This window comes from Nannospalax galili, unplaced genomic scaffold (assembly GCF_000622305.1).
Source record: "Nannospalax galili isolate Female #2095 unplaced genomic scaffold, S.galili_v1.0 scaffold262, whole genome shotgun sequence".
Lineage (NCBI taxonomy): Eukaryota > Metazoa > Chordata > Mammalia > Rodentia > Spalacidae > Nannospalax > Nannospalax galili.
The window spans coordinates 192,919-204,746 of record NW_008348083.1 but is presented as its reverse complement, the minus strand read 5'-3'; the positions used below and the strand labels follow the sequence as shown (position 1 = coordinate 204,746).

The window sequence follows — 11,828 nt, the reverse complement described above, 5'->3', positions numbered from 1 at the left end:
AAAATAAAGATAGAACTCTAATTCAACTGTGAACCTAAAAATTTACAGCCATTTTTGAAAGAGATGTATCCTTGCTCTGGAATATGTTACTGAAGATGTTAAAGCTGTAATGAAATGCTTCTTCTAATCATGTGGTTATTAAATTAAAAAAAATTCTACAAAGCAAAAAAAATTAGCATTCTAAAAAACAAAAACAAAAAACCAAAATTGAGATCAGTAGAGATGATTTTTTTATGGTCTAAGGCAAATAAAATAATTTTAATATGTTTTTATTTATACATGTACAAGATTTTATGCAGTCCAGGCTGGCTCAGGCTTGCCGTGTAGCTGAAGATGACCTTGAACTTTTTTTTTTTTTTTGGTCTTTTTGAGACAGGGTCTCCCTGTAGCCCCAGCTGACCTGGAACTCACTATGTAGACCAGGCTGGCCTTGAACTCACAGAGATCTGCCTGCCTCTGCCTCCTGAGAGCTGTGATTAAAGGCAAATGCCACCACACCTGGTGACTTTGAACTCTTGAGTCTCCTGCCTTCACCTCCTAAATGCTGGGATGATACGAACACCGTCATGCCTGGCTATACAGTGCTCGAGGTAGAACCCAGGGCCTCGTGCATGCCAGGGAGCCCTCTGCTGACAGCGCCGCATCCTCAGCTCTAGTTTTGCCTCCTTTTCCTCCTTCAGTGTAAGTGGATTTGAGTGTCGGGTGTCTGTTCCGTTTGGCTTCTGTGTAAACGTTACATCTAGGACCAGGACCATCCTGAGTGCTGGGACTAAAGGTGTGCACCACCACGCCCAGAGGGCAATTTCTTTTTCAAAGGCCAGATGTAAAAGTGCTTGATTCTGTGGCTGTAGGATCTCACAATTACTCAGTTATGCCATTGATATGCAAATGCCATTTGTGTGAAAGCTACCATAGATCATGAGTATGAAAGTGGAGGCTGGGGGTGTGGCTCAGCTGTAGAGCCCCTGCCTAGACTCCCCCAGTGAGGGATGGGGGGGGTATGTCTCAGGGGTAGAACATCTGCCTAGAATCCCCCAGTGAGCGGTTGGAGCTGTGACTCATTGGGAGAGCACCTGCTTAGATTCTAGGTGGCAGGGCTTACCTTGGAATGTGTGTCCTCACCAACCAACCAACTAACCAACCAACATGGCCTGCATAGTCACACAGAGATATCAAAATCATCTGAACCTCTAGCTCTTGCAGATAAAGTCCTGATTTTCTACCTCCTTTCCACCATGGATCCTGGAGTTATTCCCTGACATTACCTCCAGAGCATTCAGCAATGCAGACAGGACTGGGTACTGAAGCAGGAGGCTGTGTCAGAAAGTGAGGAGTCCCTCCTCTGGACCTTCTAGAGTCTGCTCCTCTTGGCCCAGGCTGTGGGAAGGGAGGGGCAAGAAGCAAGGGATTTTGTTTTACCTAAGAGAGACCCACAGAGGCCTCATAGATGGGGCCATAGTATAGGAATTCAGGTCTAGGACTACTGTGTGTCCTACTGAGTCCACAGTGGTGAATAACAGCTCATCCTTAGGCAGAGATTCAACCTGGGGAACAGGGACCACCCTGGATGGCCATCCCTGTCTCCAAGGGCTCCAAGGACACTGTTCTGATCCTTGCCATCATGGAAAGAATCTGACCTAAAGAGGCTCTTGGTTGTCTCTTGTAGTACTTCCAGGGTGAAAGATCTCTTGTTCCTTGTCCTTGTCATACTCCCAGGGCTGCTGGGGCCCAGCATACCACTGTATTCCATGGATGGCTCCACTGGCAAGATGATCAAGGAAGCTGCTGAGCATGGTGACACCTGCTTTTAATCCCAGCACTTGGGAGACAGAGGCAGGAGGATCTCTATGAGTTTGAGGCTGTCTACAGAGCAAATTCCGGGCCATCTGAGGCTACAGGGAAACCCTGTCTCAAAAAAGACAAAAAAAAAAAAAAAAAAAAAGAAAAAGAAAAGAAGAAGAGGATCAAAGAAGACTTCAGACATCCAATTGCGACATGAGATCCGCCTCTATTCAACCTCACTGAGGCTCTCCACGGTTTTTCTCATTCCTGATGGGCACTGACCAACTCAGCCGCAAAACTAACTACACCTCAGCCTCATACTCATGCCAAGTTCTATCCCAACTGCACATCCAACTTCACCTTGCCTTACCTTGAATCATGGCTCCAAACTCAAATCTAACTCCCACGCCAACCATCACCCCCAAACACTTGCCTTACTCCCAAAACACTCAGATAGGGGCTGGTTTGGGATGGTACCCAGGGTCGTGTGCGGGGTAGGGAGTGTTGCTCTACCAGTGAGCTACACCCTTAGCCAATTTCAGGAAAGCTTAAAAAAAATTGGACTCAAGGTCTCACTTTGTCACCTAGGCTGGCTTGAAGGCCGTGATGCTCTTGTCTCAGCCTCCTGAGTGCTGGGATTATAAATGTGAATCACCATGTCCAGCTCCCCAGGGAAAAATTTCACATATATATATATATATATATATATATATAAATGTGTGTGTGTGCTGTATATGTATGTATACACATGTTTGTACAAGTAGGTGCATGTGTGTGAAAATTCATGTGCATGTATATGCAGGCATATATATGCCTGAAATTGATGTCAATGTCTTCCTTACTCTCCACTTTATTTTTACTTTTAAAAATGTGTATGAGTGTTTTATGTACAGGTATGTAAGTGTACTCATGTGTAAAATGCCCGTGGAAGCCAGAAAAGGCTGTTGGATCCCTGGAAGAGAAGTTTTGGACAGTTGTTTGTTGTTAGCCACCATGTAGGTGCTAAAAGAACAAATAGTGCTCTTAACTGCTAAGCTGTCTCTCCACTTCATTTATTGAGATAGGGGCTCTTAACTGAGCCCAGAGTGCAAGGATTCAGCTAGTCTACCTGTCTAGGTCTCCTGTCTTTGTCTCCTGAATGCTGGGATTACTGATGACTGCCACATATGTCCAGTTTTTAGGTGTGTTCTGGGGATGTCAACTCTGGTCCTCATACTTGGGAGTCAAGCTCTTTATCCACTCAACTAACTGTTTCTACAGACCTTTGGAAATTAAAAAAAAATCATTTATTTATTTAGTATGTGGGCATACATGTGCCACAGCACACATGTGAAGGTCAGCAGTTAACTTGCATGAGCTGATTCTTTTCTCTGCATGGGTCCTATGGATAGAACTCAGGTTGCCAGGCACTGAGCCATCTCACACAACCCTCTGGGAACATTTTAAAATTAATTTTGTTTATTTAGTTTTTGTATATGAGGTCAGAAGAGGGCATCAGATTCTCTGGAACGGGAGTTAAGGATGGCTGTTAGCCACCATGTGTGTACTGGGAACAGAATCCAGGTCCTCTGCAAGAGCTGAGCCATCTCTCCACCTCTCTAGCCCTGGGAAAATTTTTTACCCCCTGTTTAATTCCAAATCCAAAGTTTTCCCAGGGTGAGGATGGAGCTGGGGCAGCTTGGTCTCAGCCCCTTCCCTCAGCTCTCCGGCAGTTTCAGAAACACTAAAGAATAGTAAACTGGTCTGTTGTGGTGGTGCCCCCTTTAGTCCCAAGCACTCGGGAGATAGAGGCAGGCGGATCTCTGTGAGTCCAAGGCCAGTCTGGTCTACACAGTGAGTTCCAGGCCAGCTGGGGCTACAGGGAGACCCTATCTCAAAAAAAAAAAAAAAAAAAAAGGCGAACTGCAGGTCTGTCACCTCCAGAGGGGACATGACCTTCTGGCCCTCAGGCGAGTGCAGCCTGAAAGTCTCCTGAGTCCTGAGGACCCCCCCCCCCGAATCTTTCATCCTATTCCCTGGGTGACAGCCTCCAGTTACCCTGTCCCAGGTCTGCCTCCATGTTTCCACTACCTCCCAGCTCCTCATCCCCTGCCCTGTTTGCAGGTTTCTATATCAGCAGCTGTGAGTGTGGCTCAGAGTCTTTGCCAGTGCATGGATATGGAATGGACAGCTGCATGCTGCTGTGCCCTAAGGGCTTGTAATGTGGAGGGGCGGGGGAGGGGGAAGGACCAAGCTGTGGGGTATACACCAGGAGATGATGGAGTTGATGATGATAAAGGTAAATGGGGAAATGAATATGGGCTGTGTACGGTTTCTTAGTGGAAGGAAGGGTATGGGGGATTGCTATGCTCCTTTTTAAAAAAAAATTTTACTTATTTTTATTTTGTGTGTACGAGTGTATTGCCTGCATGTATGTAGGTGCACCTGTGTTGTGCAATGCCCATGGAGGACAGAAGAGGATGTGCCCTGGAACTGGAGTTACTGATGGTTGTTAGTCACCATGTCGATGCTGGGAACTGTGGGTCATCCACATATAGAAAATCATGAGTTAGGATGGACAAATAAATACACCAAGCCCCCGACTCATGAATATACCTGAGGACAAGTGCCCAAGAGATTTGTACTTCAGAGTAAGTGACAGCGCCCGTGTTACTGTCCCCCTGCACAAAGGCTAACCATTCAATAGCAAGTCCTTCCAACCTAGCATGGAGCCGACTCCCTGTCAGCCGGGAGCGGGAGGCGGGGTGGAGACGCGCGCCCCCTGGCGGCTACTCACTTGCATCGCCTGTGCGCACATGGCCCCGCCCCTCCTCGCTCCTATTCATACAGCTTGCCTTGCGCCTGCGTAAAGTACGACGCCGTAAAGCAGCTCAGCCGAACTGTCGGCCACACAGGTCCTGGTGAGCCCCTTTCCCTGCCTGCGACCATCCTGCCCCAGGCCCGATCGGGCTTTATCTTTTCTCTGTGCATCCTGAGCTGCGTCCTCCCAATCTGTCCACCTTGGGTTATCTTGAGGGGTTGGGGTGGGGTCCCGCCTTTGGGTATCTCAGTTCAGCATCCCAGCGTAGCCAGGTGGAGGGGTCTAGGCCTTGCAGTCGTCCCACCCCCGCACCCTCGCCTCCCATCGCCTCCCAGCTGTCCTGCAGGACCTCCCATCCTCACTCTGTCTCTGGGGCATACATGGTGAGGGGCGAGCTCTTGACTCCAACCCCATACCCCATGCACCTGCATTCTTTCAGTTGTCATTTCTCTTCCTGCTTACGGTGGGAGGCCAGGAGGCTCGCAGCGCCTCCTCCTAGTTCCTCCACTCATTTTCCACCATTCATCCATCTTTCCAGAGAGTTTGTGATTGGATGGGCTCCCTTCTTGGTCTGTCTCCTTCCAGTCTTAAAACGTCCAGCGCTTTGAGGTAACCGTGGAGACAGTCTTCCTTCTTGACTAATCAAACCTCCACCCCAGGATATGGGGTTGGGGATTTTTTGCTCCTCCTCCTACCTTGAGCTTGACACATCCCTACATGCTTCTGCCCAGTCTCTGGCTTTCCTGGAGGGGTGGGCAGAAAGGTCCCCAGGGTAGTCAGTGCTGGAGTGCACACCAGTTAGGGAAAGCATCATGAACTGTCCTGTGTCCTCTCTCCATCACTCATCTTTTAAAAAACATTTTAAAATATTTTATTATTTTTATTTTATGTGTATGAGTATGTGGCTTGCATGTATGTAAGTGCAGCCATGTCACATAATGTGCCTTGGAGGTCAGAAGAGGGGGTTGGAACCCCTGGAACGAGTTATGGATGGTTGTGAGCTGCCATGTGGGTGCTGGGAACTGAGTCCAGGTCCTCTGTGAGAGCAACCAGTGCTTTTAACCCCTGAGCCATCTCTGCAGCCCCGTCCCCTTAAGCTTTTTTAATGGTAGGATGTGTTACTTGCTTTTCTTGTTGTGGTCAAATATCTGACTAAAGCCTGGTGTGGTGGCGAATGCCTTTAATCCCAACCCTCCGGAGGCAGAGGTAGGTGAATTTCTGTGAGTTTGAGGTTGACCTGGTCTACATAAGGAGTTCCAGGCCAGCTGGGACTACAGGGAGACCCTGTCTCAAAAAGACAAGAAAGAAAAAAAAAAAGGAAAGGTTTATGTATTATACCTTGAGGGTCTGGTCCATCATGTCAGGGAAGGCATGGGAGCAGGAGGTGAGGCAGCTGGTGACCAGGCATCCACAGTCAGGAAGCAGAGAGATGAGTGTAGCTGCTCAGCTCACTTTCTCCCTTTTACTCAGTCTGGAACCCCAGTCCTAGGATAGTACTGTCCACATTCAGGGTGTGCCTTTTCTCCTCAGTAAATCCTCTCTGATTGTTAAAACAGCCTGATTGACACACCCACAGAAGTGTTTCCAAGGTGATTCTAAATCCAGTCAGGTTGACAGTGAAGATGAACCATCACACAAGCCAACTATGGCTTAGGTTGTCCTGCAGCTCAGTGTATAGCCCAGGCTGGCCTTCTCTCTTGTGATCCTACTGCCTCAGCCTCTGAAGTGCTGGATCACAGGTATGTACCACCATACCCAAGTGTAGCCACCATAGGACCTCTCTGCCCTAAGTCTTGGCCCTCCCCTGCCATGTGCTAGCTTTAAAAAAAAAATTAAACTTTCACTTAATCTGTGTGTGTGTGTGTGTGTATGTGTATGTATCTGGATGGAGGTCAGAACAGCTTATGGTAGTCAGTTCTCTCCTACGATGTAGGTCCTGGGGATCAAACTCAAGAGTGACAGGCTTGGAGGCAAGCATCTTTTTTTTTTTTTTTTAAATTAATTTATTTTTATTTTATGTGTATGTGTGTATTGCCTGCATGCAGGTAAGTGCACCCGTGTTGTGCAATGGTCGTGGAGGTCAGAAGAGGCTGTCGGATCCCCTGGGACTGGAGTTATGGACAGTTGTTAGCTGCCCTGTGGGTGCTGGGAAAGATGGCTCAGTGGTTAAGAACACTGATTGTTCTTGCAGGAGGCAAGCATCTTTACCTCCTGAGCCATCTTGCTGGCCCTGTACTAGCTTTTTAAGCTAAAGGCACTAGGAAGGCTGTTTGTTTGTTTTTGAGACAAAGTTTCATGTAGCCCAGGCTGGTCTCAAACCCTGTATCTAGCTGAGGATGACCTTGGACCTCTGATCCTCCTGCCTTCACCTCTGTAGTGCTCAGATTGTAGAAATGTGGTACTGGACTTGTTTTTTTTTTTTTTTTTGGTCTTTTTGAGACACGGTCTCCCTGTAGCCCCAGTTGGCCTGGAACTCACTATGTAGACCAGGCTAGCCTTGAACTCACAGAGATCCAGTAGTGCTGGGCTGCATGAGCCCCCCCCCCTTCGATATTTTGAAACAGAGACTTTCTGTTACCCCAGTTGGCCTGGAACTTGTTATGTAGATCATACTGGCCTTGAACTCACAGATATCTATGTGCCTCTGCCACCCAGAGTGCTGTTTTATATGTATGAATGTTTTGCCTGCTTGCAAGTACACCACATGCACCAACCCAAGGAGGCCAGAAGAGGGCGTCATATCTTTTGGAACTAGAGTTAAGGATCTTTGTTAGTTGCCATGTGGGTGCCGGGAAGTGAACCTGGGTCTTAACCACTCTTAACTGCTGCACCAATTCTCTAGCCCCTTCCCCTTAAATGTTTTTTGAAAGGTGTAGCCCAGGCTGGCCTTGGCCTCTTCTGCATATCCTACCACAACTGCCTGGTTTTATGTGATGCTGCTGATTGAACCCAGGACTTCCTGCATACTAGACGAGCATTCTGACTGAGCCACACCCTGAGTCTACATGCTTCCTGTAAATGGGATGGTCTTGGGTCTCCGGGTTAGTGGTTTCCATTGTGCTCCTCTGCACTTGTTGTCTTTCTTCTTTTCCCCATACTTACTGCCAGACAAGGTTGTAAAGCTACCCACCCTCCTGTGTTTGTGCTTTGCTAGCTTAGCCTTATGGAGATTCACTTTACCCAATTTGATCACCCTCTTTCCTTATCTGTTTGGTGCTGTAGTGCCTATCCATGATGCAGATGGATTGGGTGGATGGCCTGAGATTCCTCCGGGTTCTTCTGCTGGCTCTTGGTACTCATCTGAAACACATTATCTTGGTCTCTCTCCAGGGTGGCGGCATGGAGGCACGGTTCACCCGTGGGAAATCGGCGCTGCTGGAGCGGGCCTTGGTACGGCCGCGCACTGAGGTGAGCCTGAGCGCCTTCGCTCTGCTGTTCTCCGAGTTGGTACAGCACTGTCAGAGCCGAGTCTTCTCTGTGGCCGAGCTTCAGGCACGCCTGGCCGCCCTGGGCCGGCAGGTGGGTGCCCGAGTCCTAGATGCCCTCGTGGCCCGCGAAAAGGGTGCCCGGCGAGAGACCAAGGTGCTGGGTGCACTGCTGTTTGTCAAGGGTGCCGTGTGGAAGGCGCTGTTTGGCAAGGAGGCAGACAAGCTGGAGCAGGCCAACGATGATGCCCGCACTTTCTACATCATTGAGAGGGAGCCACTCATCAACACCTACATCTCGGTACCTAAGGAGAACAGCACACTCAACTGTGCCAGCTTCACTGCAGGCATTGTGGAGGCCGTACTCACGCACAGCGGTTTCCCTGCCAAGGTCACAGCTCACTGGCACAAGGGCACCACACTCATGATCAAGTTTGAAGAGTCCGTCATTGCTCGAGATCGGGCCCTGGAGGGCCGCTGACCCCACAACAGATAAAGGATATGCAGAACCCCATTCCCAAGCGTGTCTTGTGTCTTGTGTGGGGGCATCAGATCCATTCAGCGTCTTGATCCAGGTCCAGTCTCAGACTGAGGGAGGCTGGAGGCATGCATGTTGGACATAGCTGGGAAATGTGGGAGGGGGCACCGAGCTGACCTAGCTTTGGCTTTTAGATGCATTGGGGAGATAGGGCACTTCCTGGAATTGCAGCTGGTGCTTTATGGAATTAAATTGGAGCCTGCAGGTGGGTGGGGGGTGGGAGCAGGGATATTAAGCTATGATAGATCAGGGACTGGCAGACTGTGCTAATAGAAAACAGGAGGCTAGGGCCGAGTATGGTGTTGCTTGCCTTTAATCCCAGCACTCTGGAGGCAGAGGCAAGCAGATCTCTGTGAGTTCAAGACCAGCCTGGTCTACATAGTGAGTTCCAGGCCAGCTGGAGCTACAGGGAGACCCTGTCTCAAAAAGACAAAAAAAAAAAAAAAAAAAAGGAGGCTGGGGCTGTAGCCTGTCAGTAGCGTGTTTGTTTGTCTAGTGTTCACAAAGCCCTTGGTTGATCCCTAGTACCACATAAACTGGATAGTGATGCATACCTGTCATCCCAGCACTAAAGAAAGTGGAGGCAGGAGGATCCAGAGGATTCAGGGTCATGCTCTGGGGAAAAAGGGAAGTGGGGCTGGAGAGATGACTTAATGGTTAAGAGCACTGGCTGCTCTTTGAGAGGATCTAGGTTCAGTTCCCAGCACCCACATGGTGGCTAACAACTGTCCTTAACTCCAGTTCCAGGGAATCTGACACAATCTTAATGGCCTCTGTGGGCATTGCATGCACAGATGCACTTACATGTGTGTAGGTAAAACCCTCATACACATAAAAAGTTCAAGGTTAGCCAGGCGTGGTAACGCATACCTTTAATCCCAGCACTTGGGAGGCAAAGGCAGGTGGATCTTTGTGAGTTTGAGGCCAACCTGGTCTACATAGTGAGTTCCAGGACAGCTGGGGCTACAAGGAGACCCTGACTCAAAAAGACCAAAAAAAAAAAAAGTTCAAGGTCATCTTCTGCTACATAGTTTGAGACAAGCCCAGGCTACACTAGACCCTTTTTCAAGTCAGGCAGGTGGATTCCTCCTTTGGAATCCCTTTCACTCCTGGAAGTTCTTCCTCTTTTTTCCTCAATCCACATTCTTTTTGCAAAAAAAAAAAAAAAAGAATTTAAAGGAAAGGGTGTGGCTACATGCCTACAAAACATTATGGAGTAGTTATTTGCCATTTAGACTTTCACTATTCAAAGTGGCTTACAGACCATCAGTATCAGCATCATCAAAATTAGTATCAATATCAGAATTGGTATTAGCATCAGCATCAGTACCAACATTAATAGCATCAGTATCAGCACTAGTATTAACATCAATCCCAGTATCAGCCCCAGCATCAGTATCAGTGTCAACATTAACATCATTAGTATCAAACATCAGCATCGGCACTATCTGGGAGCTTGTTAAACACACAGAATTCCTGGCCCACTCTAGACTTACTTGGACCAGAGTTTGCATTCTGGCCACACCCCCAGGTGTATCCCTGGGTCTATTCATTTGAGAAACAGTGCATTAGGGCATCGGGTCTCTTGGAGGTTTCCTTAAACCTTAAGTGGTTGGGGCTGGAGAGATGGCTCAGTGGTTAAGAGCACTAGCTGCTCTTTCAGAAGATCTGGGCTTGATTCTCAGCACCCACATGGTAGCTAACAACTGTAACTCCAGTTCCAGGGGATTTGACACCTTCTGACCTCCTTTGACATTGCATGCACGTGGTGCACATATATACATGCAAGCAAAACACTTATACACACAAAATATAAAAAATTTGAGCTGGGCATGTGGTACATGCCTTTAATCCAAGTACTTGGGAGGCAGAGGTGGGCAGGTCTCTGTGAGATCAAGGCCAGCCTGGTCTACATAGTGAGATCCAGGCCAGCTGTGGCTATAGGGAGACGCTGCTTCAAAAAGGCAAACAGGCTGGAGAGATGGCTCAGCGGTTAAGAGCACTGACTGCTCTTGCAGAGGACCTGGGTTTGATTCCCAGTACCCACCTGGTGGCTACGAACCATCCTTGACTCCAGTTCCAGGGGCATCCGATGCCCTCTTCTGACTTCCGCAGCACTGCATGACACAGGTGCAGTCACATACATGCAGGCAATACACTCATACACATAAAATAAAAAAAGAAAGCAAAGAAACCACAAAGAACAAACTTTACCCCTAGAGTCAGATTCTGCAGTCTGGGGACTGGGGGAATTTGTATTTCTGGTACATTCTGGAGAGCTGCTGGGTACCCCAGAGACTGTGTTGAGGACAATGGCTCTAGCATACCTGCCTCTCAAGGCCAGGAAGAGTCCAGGACCATCAGGAGGCTTAAAGCGTTTTTAACTTAGTATTTTATTTATTTATTTTGAGACAGAGTCTTTTGTAGCCCAGGCTGGTTTCAAACTTGTTGTATAGCCAAGGGTGACTGAGAACTCCTGACCCTCCTGACTCTGGGATTAAAGGGCTGTGCCATCATGCCTGGGTTAAAGTTAATTTTATTTATTTTTAAAGATTTATTTATTTATGTATATGTATGTGTCTGTATATGGGTTTGTGCATGAAAAAAATTTATTTTTACTTTGTGTTAGTTACTTCTCTTTTTGGTTCTGTGGCAGGATATCAGATGAAAGCAGCCAAAGGATGGAGGGTTTATTTTGGTATGTAGTTGAGCAGGTACACAGGCCAACATATGTGGTCAGGGCATCGGGGCAACTGGTGACCTTACATCTGCAGTCAGGAAGCAGAAAGAGAGGGATGCTGGTGCTCAGCTTGCTTTCTCTTCTCTATATAGGATCCCAGCCCACGGGATGGTATGATCCACATTAGGCTGGGTCTTTCCTGCTCAGTTAAACCTTTCCAGAAACATTGTGCTTTATGTCCAGGGGTATGTTTTGTAGATGGTTCTAAATCCAGTCAAGTTGACAATGACGATTAACCATCACACTTCAAAAAATTTTTCTTAAAAAGCTGAGTGTGGTCACACATGCCTTTAATCTCAGCATTCAGGAGGCAGAGGCAGGCAGGTCTCTGTGAGACTGAGGCCAGCCTAGTCTACCAGGTCAGCTGAGGCTATGGGGAGACCCTGTCTCAAAAGAGAGGGTTTTTTTTTTGTCTTTTTGAGACAGGGTCTCTTTGTAGCCCCAGCTGTCCTGGAACTCACTATGTAGACCAGGATGGCCTCAAACTCACAAAGATCCTCCTGCCTCTGCCTCCCAAGTGCCGGGATTAAAGTCACCATGCCC

The 11,828-nt window shown here is 48.0% G+C and overlaps 1 protein-coding gene across 3 annotated transcripts; it reads left to right on the top strand.

Annotated features, from left to right (window-relative positions):
- Positions 1–4,618: 4,618 nt before the first annotated feature.
- Trappc5 (trafficking protein particle complex 5) lies at positions 4,619–8,521 on the top strand. Of its 3 annotated transcripts, none has more exons than XM_008844531.2 (2): positions 4,619–4,682; positions 7,913–8,521. In XM_008844531.2, the coding sequence occupies exon 2, from the start codon at positions 7,922–7,924 to the stop codon at positions 8,486–8,488; it is 567 nt and encodes a 188-aa protein (XP_008842753.1). In that variant the 5' UTR covers positions 4,619–4,682; positions 7,913–7,921; the 3' UTR covers positions 8,489–8,521. The 3 variants fall into 3 exon arrangements, with proteins under 3 accessions (XP_008842753.1, XP_008842752.1, XP_008842751.2); XM_008844530.2 differs by having other exon boundaries at positions 4,637–4,676; XM_008844529.3 differs by lacking the exon at positions 4,619–4,682 and adding an exon at positions 7,470–7,623.
- Positions 8,522–11,828: the final 3,307 nt, after the last annotated feature.